Here is a 15,976-nt window from a genome sequence, read left to right on the forward strand (position 1 = left end):
TCGTTTGTTAAACCGGTTACTAATATCAACAGTTGGCTGAGCTCAATGAAATGATCAAAAACATTAAAACTGGTGTAAACGCAACTTTTTTTGTAGTTTTTGTAAAGAAGAAGTTTGGAAAATTGTTTTCGTTACCAAATGATTTGTAATTTCAAATTTGTACTGACCTGTAGAAATTCGTTTCGTATTATCCTCGTCGCTAGAATACATAACCCTCGTGCTTACTGTTCCACGGGTCACAATATCTTAGTTTTTGTGGCCCTCTGAGAATTTATTCTGAAAGCTCTGCGGACGAGATAAAATGGGTTTAAAGTAAAGCAACAAAGAAGCAAAATATGTCAGCGTTTAACTAACTGTGACTTGAATTTGGAAAAGCTCAGTCATTTGAAGACATACAAAGTCCCGTATACAGGCATTATTTGGTGGATGTACCGTGGTTGCATTCAGTTGGCTTCTCAAGCATATTAAGCAAAACCATACTGCTTGTGCTGCATTTTAGCAGAGATAATGTTCGTTCAAATGAGAGCGTGGTATCAGAAATAATGAAAACATTACCAAAAAAGGACAACCGATGTCATACAAGTGCCGTCCGTTCTCACCCAAACTCTCCTTATAACAGTCCATGAGCTTTTTACCATTGTTCAGGATCCTCCTGCTCATTTGAAAAATATAATTCATGCTCTGGCCAGTCGAATAAAATGACCTTGTGTAATTTTTCGGTATAACTTATTTGTTCTTGGTAGCAAACCTAACACTACAAAAGGTAATTTTCAAATCCGGGACTCTAGGGCGTATTAGACTCTAAGGCGTGAGACGGATGTAATTAAAAAAGAGTATTACATTAGAATTTTCGAATTACAACCGTCTGATCACGTCCTAGAGTCTTACGCCCAAGGCGAGATCTCTTTAACCAAACCCGGCAAAATTCAGATTCAGAACATCCTAACAAACCTTATTTGAAAACCCATACATGTAGTGCCATGGGCATGAGCCCATGATTGAGAAGAAAATAATGGTATAGATGAACTCGCGATGGAATTAATTATGTTGGTATCGGAGAGTAACCAAATAATTTTTTATTTGAAGGTGAGTGCCAGGGGAACACTACAGGGGAACAATACACAATCTCATCAAATGTCTAAAAGTATTTTTACTTTTGATTGGATCTCATTAATATGTACCGTGATATACAATTATCTTTTTCATTCATTTTCAAATGAACGAGCATTATGGCGACAAATTAAAAAATCTTCTAATCATTTGACAATAATCTCATATTTATGTACACCTTAAATCATTATGTTCTGATTGAATCAGGAATCAATAATTCAGCAAGCCAATCATTTAAAATATGCGGTGTAAGCCCCACAAGCTAAAACGAAAAAACTGTGATTTTCACAAACGAGAACAAAATTACAGCTCCCGAACAACAAAATGTTGAAAAAACAAATTTGGTTACAGGAATATCTTCACAATAAAAAGGAATCGGGGTCTCAGGAGACTAGGAAATGATTGAAACACCGTATATCTGAAGATGAAAGAGAACATGACCAGATCTCCATATCGCATGACCACATGTTAACTTATTAACATGACAGAGGGAACGCTGTTAGTGTCATGGGTTCCTCTTGAAGTAGCATGTCATATAAGTCATAGCACTCCAGTGTCTCCAGTCTTCTCTTGTTTGTATTGGGATGATTTTACTATCAGTATTAAACGTTAAACATCATTTTCATTTTGAAATCATAATTTCCTCATCAACATACGAACATAATTTATCGCAATTAACCACCATATACTCTTAATTAATGCCTCTTATTGAATTAGTTGTTACAAAATTAACTGTTTGTCGGTTCGTACGTTGTTTCAAAGTATCACTCGTCAGGGTTGATCACATTATAATTCTGTTAATAAAACAGTAACAAATATCCCCTCCCTAGACCGGAAAACAACATGACAATAGAACGACAAACATCAGCAGCAGATAACAGCTCCTCAGTCACAAGTACATCAGAGTGGTCAGCTGAAGACTCCTCCCCCACCTTTAAACTATCCCCTCATGTATCTCCGGGATACACCTCTACCCCTCTCAGAGGTATTAGAGTTCCTCTCAACTCTCCAGAACCATGCTCACCCACCCCATCTCCTAAATACTTCCCCGGTTGTTTTGCTCTAGCTAAACTCAAGATGAAGTCTCCGGAGCCTGATCCAGAGAAAAAGGATCCGTTGGCTCTGAGGAACCGGTTTGATTCCGAAGAGCAGAAAGACAGGAGAGATGAAATGTTGGAAGTGTCACTGAAAAGTAGAGAACCAGCACAAAGAAGAGATTTAGATCACATTATCGGAGTGATAGCCAGGGAGATGAAGAAGATAAAGGAGGACTCAGGAGCCATGCCCCGGTTTCGTTGCTCTGGCACTAGGTTTACCGGCCGAAACATCCAATTCAAATTCCAAGAAAACACTTCGTTACAGTTCTACAAGAGGACAATTCAGAACGACAGAGGACCAACAGAAGATCACAGTGGGTTCTACGTGAGAGGAGCTGGGGACCCCCCTCCCTTTAGGAAGTACAGGGCCTGGTTCCCCGGAGAGATTATGGACTGTCTGGACAGTGTCCCGGACTTCCTGGCCATAGAGTCTAACGATAAGATCAACGAGAACACTATCAAGATGATCGGATCCAGCCCTTCAACTTCTGACGGGTTCATGGTCTACTTCGAGGTGACTTCCGAGGCAGAGACCTACATCTCCTGCTACCCAGCTGGTGTGATGTGTGGAGCTCACAAAGTGAAGTTCTGTCTGGTGAACGACAGGGCCCAGAGGTCTACCTCCCCTCGTTCAGCTCCACCCACGCCCTCCCCCAGCAGTTACTCGGACAACTGGCGCTGCAGCTCTCCAGCATTAGAACCTGGGGTGTGTAATGAGGTGTTCGACAAACAGAATAAGGAGTCTTCCCTGAGGAGGGTAGAGGAGAAGGGTCACAGTCGTGGGGGCTCCGAGGATAGGAGGAATTCTGCTCCCGACTCGTTACAGCTTTGAGGAAAACGCGATATCTATATTTCCTACGTGACGTCATTTCATCCCACGTGATTTGAGATCATGACTACATTCACACAAGTAAAGGAGATATCTCCTGATCAGCGGTGTTGCAATGGTAGGAAGAGTTCTGTTTGGGGGTCTCGACACGTCTCTTCCTGTAACTGAAACAGTATCATGTACTAGTCTTGTTAATTTTATCCGACTATCTCTCTTTTCTCAGAAAAGTCTAAAAACAAGATTAAAGTTATTTAGATTTCCGAAGAGTTTTTATTTTTCGTTATTTCGTTTAGAAGGTCTTTTTGTGCAGGGAAACTAGTCCTGAGTGTATGAATTTGTAGAACGAAAACTTTATGGAGTTGATAACGATTTGGTTATTTTTCAATCTTTATTTGGATTTGGAAAACAAATTTGCACTCGGTTTAATTGATAATTACTAAATCACAAAATACTCAATGAAGTACAAGTTTGTTCAATGTCTCAAACACACACAAAACACACACACACACACACACACACACACACAGCTCAAAAAGCTGAAAAAAACACACGATATTAGATTAACAACTCACACTCATTTACTGAAACTGCAAAAACTCTTATCACAACTCATTTTCGATATTGCTGGCTTTAATTCTGAGGAAACACACACCATAAGAGTTGTCAAAATTTCTCAAAGTTAAAAATTTCGATTCAAACCAGAAATCTCACAATTCCCAATATCATTTTCTTCGCCGTCTGAACATTCCAACAGGGGGAGAGGGGCGCAACAAAATTCCTGATAATTTTTAATTTTGTCTCTACAATATTTCATCTTGCAATGTTTTACATTACTAAGTTAACCAATAAATTTAGCAACAATCATTGACCAACACTAATTGGCGATTATTGTTTCTTCGTCAGAATAAGTCTTTGCATTGTTCCCCCCTCCGAACAATTGCAATTCTGTCGACATCACACTCATTATTGCTTTATTTGAGACAAAATACTTTCTCTCATACCTAATTTTCACACACAAAGTCAAATCAGTCTTTTTGAAGCTTGGAAATTTCTGTGATTAAGGCTGGTTGGGTTGTTGATGGTGGTTATTGTGGTTTCGTTTGAGAGTTTTAGAAAAATACTTGACTATGAGGTTGTACCAAAGTAGTCGGAGATAGAAGTCGACGAACTCAAATATGGTTACGATATTTGCACCGAGGAACAATCCTAACTGTCCTCCAACATCACCTGAAATTAAGCAGATCAATTAGATAATAGATCAGATTATGGTAAATTATAATTAATTGGTTTTTCAATAAATAGATGAATAATCGAATTACGCAATCCAAACTAAACTTGTCTAAAATCAAATAAAAGTATATTTTATCTAGAAGGCAATTCTGAATTCGGTAATCTGGCGAGTGTCGGTGGACACTTAAAGCACGGTTAAAGTACGGGATGGACCGTGCCTTGAGTGCCCACCGACAGATTAACCGACAGATTTACGATTCACCATCTAAAATAATAAACTATTGAAGATTCTCACCCATAAGATTAGACCACTTATAAGATCCCACTTTCTCCACCTCTTTTATGGATAGAATCTCAAAGTATATGTGTACTTTTAAAAAGTTCTCCCTGAAATTAAAATATGATTCTTTATTTAAATCTGAGATGTTACGACGAACTTAATCGCAATAGGTGGGTTTGCAGGTAAACACCTACAAAGAAACTCGAACACAAAGAGCGATGCAAGGTAGTTTCAAGGGGAAAAAGCAATTTCTGTCTTGTATGTGCTCCTGTTAACCTGTTAATTGTATCCTTCGCTTTAAAGGTCGCATAAGTATATTATGTGAACTGGCAGAAGGTCCTGGGTCTGAAGACTGGACCGGATGTAAAGTTTTAACCACTAACCTATAGAAGGTAACGTCTCGAGGTTCATCACCGGAACCTGGTTTCTCGTTGTTGTACTTCTCCAGGGCTTCACCGTGGTTCTTTGCAGGGTATTCAGCTGTGGACATAGTCGCTCTGGGAGATACACAGTTTAATAAACCTTGAATGGGTTAATCGTTATCGTATCATACGTGTCATCAGTGCTTATCCCGAATGTGTGCTCAACAAGGGGACTGTTGGACGAGAACATAAATCTCTGAATCATTACAGAAGATGTAAAGAAAGTGAATTTAAAGAAATGAATCATGAAGGAACACTTAGAACTGTAGTAAGGACAAAAACGGGCCACTCACAGGTAACTCTCAGAGATACAAGGGTCAGGACATTTGCACACTGGCAAACCAGCAAACTCTCCCGCATGGTAACGTTTTATCAGTTTAGCTACACAGTTCTTCTCCTGATGCAGGTTACACTCCACGTCCGCTCTCCCAGGTACAGCTGGGGACAGACCGGGTTATTTGAACTAGAGGAGGTGTGGGACACATGTTTGCGCACAACATGTAATTCGTGTTTAGTTTGCGGTTTTAATTCAATCTATAGCTTATCAAAAACATGTCAAACTATACAGCGTACAAAGCAAACTAAAGTGAAACGAGCGAAATTTAAGTTTTAACTGATCAAAAACTTATAAAATAATTGAAGGGCCGTGTACCGGGTGTTAAACTATACCTTTAAGATAGTAACTCCTGCACTGACACTCCCTGACCATGACCTCTGTAAAACACTCCCTCTCACACCCAGAGATACTATAGTTCTTGAAGGTTCGCAACGCGTCGTCGCGGCAGTTTCCGTACGGTTCTTTTAAACTGCGGACCTGCCGGATGTGGGGTTTAGCGTTTATGGACCCTCAAAAAGGTTACCTTAGCATAATGGGGTTGTAGGGCCATCAATGAGCTCTGTAGTTGACATTGAGCTAAGCGGCCATCAATGAATAAGCTCTTCATAAATATTGATTGAAAAGAACACTGAACCACCTATAATATGATATCTGAGGTAAGTGCGATCGGATGTTTGTACTTTTGTTCCTCAGCCAGAATGTATGACATAAGAAAATTAATTTCCAACTTAGTATGTGTACACAGTAACTGGTGAAATTCCGTAAGCGAATCATTACAAATTCTCCCATAATGATAATTACACTTCTGAGCTCTCTTCTCACACGATCGTTTATTGACTAGTCTTGCTAGCAGTCTCCCCACCATGTCCCAAATGAAGGATATCCTAGCAAAGTTCGACCTGCTCAACCAGCACCATCTCTCTACCATCCTACTCTTCAGCTACCTCACCATCCCTCTCCACCTTGCACAACGTCTCTGTTTCACCTCCTCCCTCCACCTCGGCTACGAGGTCTGGACTGTCTCCATTCTCTTGGGAGGTGTGTTGAGCATGTCCTACTCTGGAATACTGGACCAAATCTGCAGGAAGTCTCTGAGCCTAACTCTGCTGGCTTTCCTGGGGTCCCTGGTGACCAGCTCCCTGTTTGTCAGGATGTTTACAGGAGTGTTTGTGTTGGGAGCTCTGCTAACTGTTCTGCTGGTGTGGACTGAAGCTGCGCTGTTAGCTTGGGTTTCAGAGATAACCGTGTACAGGAACATCTTCATCGCTCTCAGATTCATCCACATCATGGCTATTGACCAATTACTCCAGATCTTTTCCTTAGATTACGAAACCGACGGACCCTTCTTGGGACTACTAGTTATCATTGGTATCGGAGTAGGATTTGCACTCGTCTTCATTCCTCCATCTCCTGCCTACTTTTTGGAGCGGGGCGAGATCTTACAAGCCAAAAGGGAACTGGGTAAGTTGTGCGTTCTTCACGATCAGGACTACGGCATAGCTATGGGACTGAAAAAAGAGGATAAATCTCAGAGAAACGATTTAAGACGGTTGGATAAGATCCTGATAGTTCTGATGATCTGTGGTTCTTTGTTTTGTCACTCCTCCTCCTTTAGCAGCAGACTCCTTTACCCGATCTCCAGGTTAAAAACAGCTGTCTCCTCAGCGGACTTGAAGATATTAGCTGTAATACAGATAATAGGTATTGTGGTACAGTGTGTGGTGCTAGGGCTAGTTACAAGTAAACAAGTGCTCAAGGTGTTGTTAACTGTTCACTTTACTGTCATTATCAACATGATGATACTCCAGCTTCGGCCGGACGAGGATGTCAACACGGAGGTGTTCCTGAAGATAACCCTCGTCATGCAGAGCCTGGGGACCCTGACCAAGACCCTGATAACACAGACCATCCTCTACATTACCCTCCGCAAAACACCCGTATCTTGCAAACACCGGGTGTTATCTCTAGTTCTGGGACTGATCACCTTTGGTGATAACGTGCATGAGATACTGGGGGGTGATTCCTTGTTTGTGCTGATGAACAGTGCGCTGTTGTGTGTCGTGGTACTACCCAAACTGTGTGGTATCTCACAGTTAGATACTAAGAGATATTTGTACCGTTATATTGATTGACTGGGAACTTGCTATTCGTGTTGCTACGTTCCAGAACACTTGGAGCTTTTCCTCTCAAAAGCATATAAAATCACGGTATTTTAAAAAGCTTTTACAAAGCGTACCCTCTCGTAACTAAGACTAATAAAGTTCTCTGTGCCCGGTGTTAGAGCCATTCCATACTCGTCAATCCTGGCAGGCTCGTAGTAGTTGTGGAACATCACCTGAAGTCATAATTAAGTAATATAGAGCAGGGATGGAATAATCGTCAACATTACAGTCATTGATCTTTAGAGGTTCTCGGATAAAACTGTTAAACGGTCTAAATTGTTACTAATATTGCTCTCATTACTTGATGGTTTCATTATTATTCGTATGATTATTAACCCTGTTCGCTATTTCTTATTAAATTAGAATTTTACCAAAATCCTTTAAAATCTTGGAAATGACAGTACAAGTAAGTATCTTGCCATCGAAAACTGGAAGTCTCAACTGGAACTATCCAACCGGTTTTGAAATTATCTGGTGAACAAAAATCTAAGATAACTTTTTAGGGGGAAATTTTGGTGTCATATCATATCATTTTATCTCGATTTAAACGTTTAGCCAAAATTTTATTAAATTATACATCACTATGTCTGAGGTCCGTTTTATGATATTAAAATAAAATGTACCTTGATACCCGCTGTAGTAACGAAGTTGGGATAGATACTCTGGTTGATATTTAAACCAAATGATAGCCCGAAATCCATCCCTAAAATATCAAAATGAAGAAAATTGAATCGAATATTTGTTTATCAAAGTTATTCGTCGAATTCAAAATATGCTTGAAGACTTAATCGTCAGTATCATATCAGTTGATTGTTGAAATGATAAATCTTGTTAATTGACCTTTGTTGAAATTTGTTAACTAATTATAATTTCGATAGATTTATCAAGTATTCGAAGTAGACCAAAAAACTGACCGGTGCGGTTAACTTTTCTACTGCCATCGACGTTAAAAGTCCAACACCGACCGTGTGTAGTGAACTGCTCTTTGAAGGCTTTTGGGGTGTCCACCTCCTCCTCAAAGAACACTACGTCCTCTGAGAGTTAAATAGAGTAGAATAGGGGACTGTAGATTACAGAGAATCAGAAGACAATCCAAGCTAAATATTGAGAAATCCTGCTTACCTTAGCAGTGTTAGACTGAATTAATAACTGGTTTAACTATAATAAACATGGTCAATTTCTTACATTCAGAACTAATTTTCGACTATTTCAATAAATTCTGGGCCAAGCCGGATAAAGGCTGAGTATTTTTGCAGATTGCACAGTTTTGATCTGTGCTACCAGTTCCGACTATTCTAGTATCTCTTACCTATAAAGTCGTTCAGTTCCTGCCCAGATTGGCGATAGTATCTCTTAACGTTAAAATTTTCGTATTCTTTAGAGGTAACATTGAGCGGTTTAGTGGGCCATGGAACACGCTTATCGTTCGCTAAATATTCCCTGAAGAATTGTAATTTTCATAATTCAAGTAAAATAATCAATTTGCAATATTGAAACCTAAACAATTTGTTGGCGGATTTCAATCATGTAATTAATTCTTTGTCACACTTTGAATAATAAAGATCAATCTATTTGATCACAATAATTGAATAAATCAATCAATCTGTAGATTTGATTAACTAAATAAACAATGAAAATAAACTCACTGCATGGCTTTATTCTCGTCCCTAGCCAGGTATATATTGTTGTGTGGGTTCATGTTACAAATAGTAATTGAAGGGAATCTGAGTAGCCTATTCGGCTCAAAGTACATGTTGTATTTAGTGGACGTTGGCATGGAAAAATAGAGACCGAAACTTCTCCAGCAGCAGAGGAGACTGAAGAAAAATTTAGCAAATAATAGCATATTTGGTGGTTAAAAAAGGGTAGATTTCCGTGATAAAAGTGGATTTCACTGAATTCCTTACATTAAAAAGTAAATAAATCATAGGTATATTCTGTGCTACAGTGAGAACAAAGAGGAAAGAGTGCAATTTGAACAGGATTTGCCACAAACAATGGTTTATGGTAGCTATTTTTACTATTTAACTAATTAATATGGTTCAGGATTATCTGCATTACCTACAAAATTAGAAATCCGTACTAATTACCCCTCTTACCTATAAATGAAAAAACCTAGGAACAATATAGCCCACAGAAGTTTTCTAATCAACTCAGGACTATTCCAGATGAACGAGAGATAGTTCATAGAAACATCAGTTGTGAACTCTGCGAACGATTCCGCGTGATTCTTATCCCTGCTCTGAGTTTGTGATAATATTGAATCATTAGTACCGCTAACTTATAATCTAAGTATTGTGAAAAAGTGCAAAACCCAAATCCAAAGCCAAAACAGAAACAGATACCGAATTGAAAACCAAACCAAAAAATAAAACATACCTGTTGGCTCTCCGCATCCCCGGGATACGCTATGTGTTTCTTATCAACTCCCAACAGTGGATCATGCCACATATTGCTGTTGCCATGGTTACTGTTGTTGTTAGATACGGGACACTTGACTTTGCTGAGACGGCGACTAGCACTCTCTAGGGTCCTATCTTGAGATGTTAAGGTCTGGTCTCGCGTCGAGAGGAGAGGGTACTGGGAAATGGGGATTAGAAACTTAAATAAAAATATTGACAAAAGCAGGTCGGAAACACGGGAAAAAGCGGTTCTTACAAGGGACAGGAAGACAACTAAAACATATTCATTAACAGTGGTTGATACGATTCAGGAAACAGAAACAGATAAACAATAATCTAAGAAAAACAAAAAAAACGTGTGGTCAGCATTAAAATGCAAACTTTGAGAATGAGATTTTTGGGATCTAAAACACAAACTTTAGGAGTGATAACTTTGGGAGTGAGGATGGTGTTGTTCTTGGACCAGGGTGACATGATGGTTCTACTGGAGCTAGAGTCGGAGTGAGACCGTCTGTGTTTGGCTCCCTTCTTGTGAGCCGCAGCTTGCTCCGCTGGTGTCAGGTACTCGTTCTCAGTGGTCTCACTGAGTGAGTGGTGTAAATACTGAGCAACTCAAGTAAACTAACCGACTTAATGAAAGCTAAAACGACATTGAAAATGAAACTGGCTCAGAAAATAAAGCTTTGTTAATCATGTTTTTATTATGATTGAAACTAAATAAATTTAATCTCCAGAATACCTTCCCCCTTTAATTATAAACCCTTGATTCACACAAATAGTGTAAAAAAGCAGAACTTGTATAACTTGTAGAACTTTCCTACCTCAGATAAGGGCAGGAAAGCTCGGGAGGTTCAAGAGGAGCGAATCTAGCAGGATAAGGTCTGAATTCCTGAGCAGGATCCTTCGTACTATTGTGATCCGAGTCTCTAACAAACTCTTTCCTGTTGAAATCTTGTTTACCATTATCCCGACTTCTAGGATCTCGGCCAGGTATAAGGAGAGCTCCGTTGTGACGACTTGATTTGTTGGCCGAGCGTCGTGGGAGATTGTCGTAGTCAGAGTCCTCGTGGCTGTCTAGCGGCCTGGAATTTTAGAAGGCGGATGTTAACTTTGTTCTTAAACTGCTGATTAGAAATTTAGAAACCCAGTCGATCTTTGAAAACGCACTTCACGATGGAAACAAAGCAGTAAGCATTGACAAAAATCAATTATGCTTAATCTTTAACCGTCTCAAACATGGAAGGTAGCGTGAACTTGAAAGTATTTTTTCGACAAGTAATCCGAAGTAAACTATAGTTTCAGTAATCTATTATAATATCTATAATCTATATCTAGTATCTACCTGTTGGAGTAAGGTATCCTGCAAGGAATCTTGTAATACATGTCAGTACCGTCAGACTTGTACACAACTGGGGTAAACTGTTCCTGTCTTCTATCATTGCTCCTGAAATCGGGAGAGACACTATAATTAGTTAATTCGTGGTAATTGTGATTGAGTCGAGTCAGTTTGTGATGAAGTCTGTTTCATAAGATTCAGTTATCTGACTCGTGAACCATGGACCATCGCGACGATCTGAGTAATTTTAATTCCGCCATACTTTAAACTAGTTGTAAGTAGACATTAATTTTACCGGATACTCGAATGAGTATCCGGTAAAATTAAATTTTAATTCCGCCATACTTTAAACTAGTTGTAAGTAGACATTAATTTTACCGGATACTCGAATGAGCCTTATGAGCGGCCTAATCGATAGTATTCCAAATTATGACCAACAGAAATCGGCTGTAATTAGGCATTAAATTCTAATGTGGCCTAGCTGTGGCCGGGAGAGAGAGATAGCGGCGTCCGAAGGTCATCAAACAGTACACCGCCTTGACGGAGAACCTCTAAACGATTGGTTTAACAACATCATTAGTGTTATTACCTAAACTATACCTCAGATCATATGACGTAGCCATCCCATTAGTATACACAAAACAATTGGGGAAGTGTTGTTCTGACAAACGTTTTTAGAGTAAAATGGCAAAACAAAACCGCTTAAACAAACTACAAGTCAGCTTTAAATGCCTGTCAGGCGACAGAAAAGTGCCGGAAAAATGCCAGGAATATAATATCCACTTTGGCTTTCCGTCGTGATTGAAAACACTGACCAACAATTTTCCTCCTTTTTATAATTGCTCTGTGCTATCTATTTAAGGGTTTATAATAAAATCTTTGATTATGTTTGATATGTGATTTCATGTACACAAGTAATGTGAAAATACTTTCTAATTGGTTATTTGGAGTCGCAACCTTATTTCATGCGTAACATCCACAATTTTTAATTGTTTTCCATCCTTCTTTTATTAAATTTAACGGCGGGCAAGTGATTTTGGAGATGCGCTCATTTCACAAAGTCACCAAAATAGAATAAAAACCTATGTTTAAAAGGAGGAGGAAGTCTGAAGGGGTGACTGTTATGAGCGGATTCCTGGTAGTTCTCTGCATCTGAGTCAGAGTATGCTCTAGGTCTGTGCTCTCCACGTGATATCCTCCCGTTACGATATCTGGGGTGGCATGTGAGATTAGATAACAGCGATTGTTACTCTGTCATGAACAATTTTAGTTGAATGGTAATGTAATTTCGGCACTGCAACGAACTAAGTGGTAAAGCCCTTCATGATACGATAAGAAATCTATAAATCAGCATATTGTTCAACCGATAGCATTTGTATAACTTGGGCCACAGGAAATATCAGCAATATTCTGGTTGTGTTTAAAGAGAACCAACCTGCCATCCCCCTCAATTCCTCCCGGGTCCTGGTGCCGGTGTCGTCTCTTCCCACTACTACTACTACTGTTCTGATAGGTTTCCTCTACAGGGGTCTTCACTCGTCCCTCCCGGTGCTTGGTGTCGCTGCTTTCTGGTTCCTGGTCAGTTGAGAGTTCCAATTTTAACATTCACTCATGCTGAATTAAAGTACGAACCAAAATATTGTGGGCCAAAACAAAAATGTTAGCAGACAAAATAGAAAGATAAGCAAACTTGAAAGAGAAGAAACTTCACCCTTCTCCAGAAAAAATTGCCACAATCTCTTCGGAAACCTGATCGGGACGCTTGATGGTTTCTTTGTCAAATAGAAACAGTTCTGTTTCTCTTCTCTCGATAGTTGAAGTTTGCACTTCATCAACAGGGTGCGGCTCTGCGATTTGTACTCTATCAGTCAGAGGCACCTCTGCAAAACATTCTCATTTATAATTCTTTCTGGGAATTATCGCGGGTAGCAGTCAACAGCCATGGTATTATTTTATTATATCACCTTCAGAATGATTTGAATAAAAATGGATGGTGCATTTCTTCTTGATGGCGGAAAGGCCAGACATTTAAAAAGACAAGATTACTAACAACGAGTAGATCGTTTTTTCATGTTAAATAAGGTTTTATGCACCTATGAGGGATGAAATGGGAGCATCTGAGTCAGACACCTGCATTCTATCAGGGAGGGTAGGATAGGGCACTGCTGCTATACTGTCTATAGGTATCGTGGGTAGGTCTGGAGGTGATCTCCTACGTCCTGTTCGACTGTTTCTCTCTGTTAGAGATATTGTTAGACTTTATAATCTTCCATCGCAAGTGAAAGAGCTAGGATGGTGAGTGAAAACTGAACATGATCGTGAGGGTAGATAATATTTTTTACTGAGCAATTTGAAATTTTCTCTGAAGAGAAGTTTGTTATTGATGCAGACCTGAGTAACTGTCAGGACTCCTGGAACGGACTTTTTCAGGAGTTCTACTTTTCGAGCGCCTACTTTTATCCGGAGTTTTTGCTCGATCTCTTCTTTCCGGAGTTTTTGCTCGGTTTTTTCTTTCCGGAGTTTTTGCTCGGTCCCTTCTTTCTGGAGTTTTTTCTCGATCTCTTGTTTCCGGCGTCTTTGCTTGCTCCCTCCTCTGATTTTCTGGTGTTTTTCCGTTCCGATCCCTTTTCTCAGCTCTCTCCGGAGTTTTGTTTCGAGTTCTATCAGGAGTCCGGCTTTTGTCTCTCTTTTCAGTTCGTTCTGGAGTTTTACTCCGGTCTCGGTCTCGGTCTGATCCAATGTATGGAATTGCTTCTACACACGAGTTTGACCTCTGAAATAATATAACAAGACTTAAAGATGGAACACTAGATCCTGACGAACAGTGACCACAATCTATAATCATAGGCATTAAACATGGGCACTAGTGAAGATTGGTACAATTAGCCAACAATAAATAAAAATAACAATAACCTCAGCCTTAGCATTGAGATTCAATGATCTGAGCTCCTGAAGTAATAAAATTGATTTAGATTAACTCTTAAAGCAGGAGAAGTTAAGAAACTAAATAATCAGTACCTGGCCGTTAACAGGAGTCCGACTATTGACAGGAGGACCGGGCATGATGAGATACCCTCCCACAACCTCATAGTCCCTACTTGGCTCCGGAGGTTCTCTAGCAGGTCTCTCTGGCCGGTCCTGGAAACTCTTAGTCCTTATATTTGCGGGAGGCTTCCGAGGGGGCACCGACTGATCAGGGGGACTATGTTGTTTCCGGGGCGGTAAACTAGGGCTGGTGGGGCAGGGCAGTTCGTAGTCATTGAGGAATATCTGACTGTTCTGCTGCATCTCAGGGCCACACTTAGCACACGCAAAACAAGCGGCAGGTTACCTAACAAGCATGATGACTCTAACAAGCCTAATAAAATTATTAAGTGCGAACAAGCGGTCGAGACAGATTTGGTGTGGCACGGTTGAGGCAGATCACCACTCGGACCGAGTTATGTGTTGGCTCCATTTCCGTACCTTGTTCTGGACAGAGCTAAACGGCAATCAGCGGTCACGTGGTCAGTGACGGAGCAGCATCCGGGAGGAGGCGAACTGAGGTTAACTGCACGTGGTCACATGACTAACTCTCACTTTCTTGGAGCACGTGACCAGCTATCTCTTTCTTGGGTTAAACTGTTTGTTAGATTAACGAGTCTAAACCAATGACGATCCTGATGATAAACTCTACTCCAATGAAGCGCTGCTGTTTTGACTTTAGGACGGTGTGAAGCTGCTGGAAGAGTAAACTACACCAGGTGGCACGGCTAGATTTTGATTGGTGGACAAACGAGAGGAATGGCGGTGATTGGGAGACAGTTGTCGGGATGTATTTAGTGTTAAGTCTAACTGTGAACGTGTCCAGTTGTAAGAATAAAACATTTGGCGAATGTGAGAGTTTTTTAGTTAGAAATTTAAGCCCTGATCCAATTTTACCATCTCCCAATCTTCATTAATCTAATTGATCAATTTATCGTGAAAAATACGAACTTTTATAAGTGAGACAAGATCATAAGGAACAAGTGACGGTAATAGTAGTAACAAGGCAGTGGCTGTAAATATGAAGCGTGTCACTCAGTAAATATGAAGCACGTCACTCCCAGTTTATGACGTGATCTGGTAACCTCTAAATGGACTGACTAATATAGCCATGTTGTCAAACTGCAAAACATCACCTCTGCAGAAAGTCGGGGAAATAAAACAGATATGGAATAAGTATCGTACAAATATCTAAAAAGAAGCAGTCGTTGGAACACATTATACAAAACAGCGTTTAGTACATTATTACTATCCGTAATCAGTAATTTACGAATCGGCTCACAAGTGCACGGAACATAATTAATATAAATTTCATATAATTTATTGTTAAAGATAATAAATCGGTCTCAATGAAAATTGAAGTAAATTATTCCGCTCACCTGTGTAGCAGGGAGATGTTTCTTTTTAATTTTATCAACTGAACCAGATCTCGAGGGAGGACCACTTCTGTTGTGTTCATGACCATTTGAAGAGGGAACATGGGACATGTTTGATGAGGGATCATGAGATAAGTTTGATGAAGGAGCATACGAATGATTTGATAAAGGAGCATATGAATAGTTCGACGATGGAGCATACGAGTAGTTTGATCGAGGAGCATGTTTCAGTGTAAAATCAGGGATGGAAGGTCTGGGTTTGAAACCGTTGACTTGGTAAGGATCATAGTGGATAGGAGGCTGTGAGTGGTCCTGGGGTATGAAGCCTTGTTTCTCTAGTTGGGTAGCTGCTTGGTAGGGCCAGGTGGAGG

General features: G+C 40.0%; 1 protein-coding gene across 3 annotated transcripts; it reads right to left on the reverse strand.

Annotated features, from left to right (window-relative positions):
- Positions 1-1,257: 1,257 nt before the first annotated feature.
- LOC134820813 (serine/arginine repetitive matrix protein 2-like) lies at positions 1,258-15,781 on the reverse strand. Of its 3 annotated transcripts, none has more exons than XM_063831448.1 (22): positions 15,609-15,781; positions 13,597-13,978; positions 13,299-13,442; positions 12,955-13,085; positions 12,641-12,780; positions 12,288-12,416; positions 11,212-11,313; positions 10,691-10,951; positions 10,287-10,452; positions 9,847-10,047; positions 9,567-9,709; positions 9,114-9,284; positions 8,777-8,907; positions 8,382-8,501; positions 8,091-8,170; positions 7,542-7,640; positions 5,638-5,782; positions 5,262-5,406; positions 4,930-5,043; positions 4,562-4,653; positions 4,176-4,263; positions 1,258-3,200 (listed from the first exon to the last, which is right to left on the reverse strand). In XM_063831448.1, the coding sequence occupies exons 1-22, from the start codon at positions 15,714-15,716 to the stop codon at positions 3,110-3,112; spliced, it is 3,183 nt and encodes a 1,060-aa protein (XP_063687518.1). In that variant the 5' UTR covers positions 15,717-15,781; the 3' UTR covers positions 1,258-3,109. The 3 variants fall into 3 exon arrangements, with proteins under 3 accessions (XP_063687518.1, XP_063687516.1, XP_063687515.1); XM_063831446.1 differs by lacking the exon at positions 15,609-15,781 and adding an exon at positions 14,224-14,495 and having other exon boundaries at positions 12,955-13,052; XM_063831445.1 differs by lacking the exon at positions 15,609-15,781 and adding an exon at positions 14,224-14,495.
- Positions 15,782-15,976: the final 195 nt, after the last annotated feature.

This window comes from Bolinopsis microptera, chromosome 9, assembly GCF_026151205.1.
Source record: "Bolinopsis microptera isolate Bmic1 chromosome 9, MBARI_Bmic_1.0, whole genome shotgun sequence".
NCBI lineage: Eukaryota > Metazoa > Ctenophora > Tentaculata > Lobata > Bolinopsidae > Bolinopsis > Bolinopsis microptera.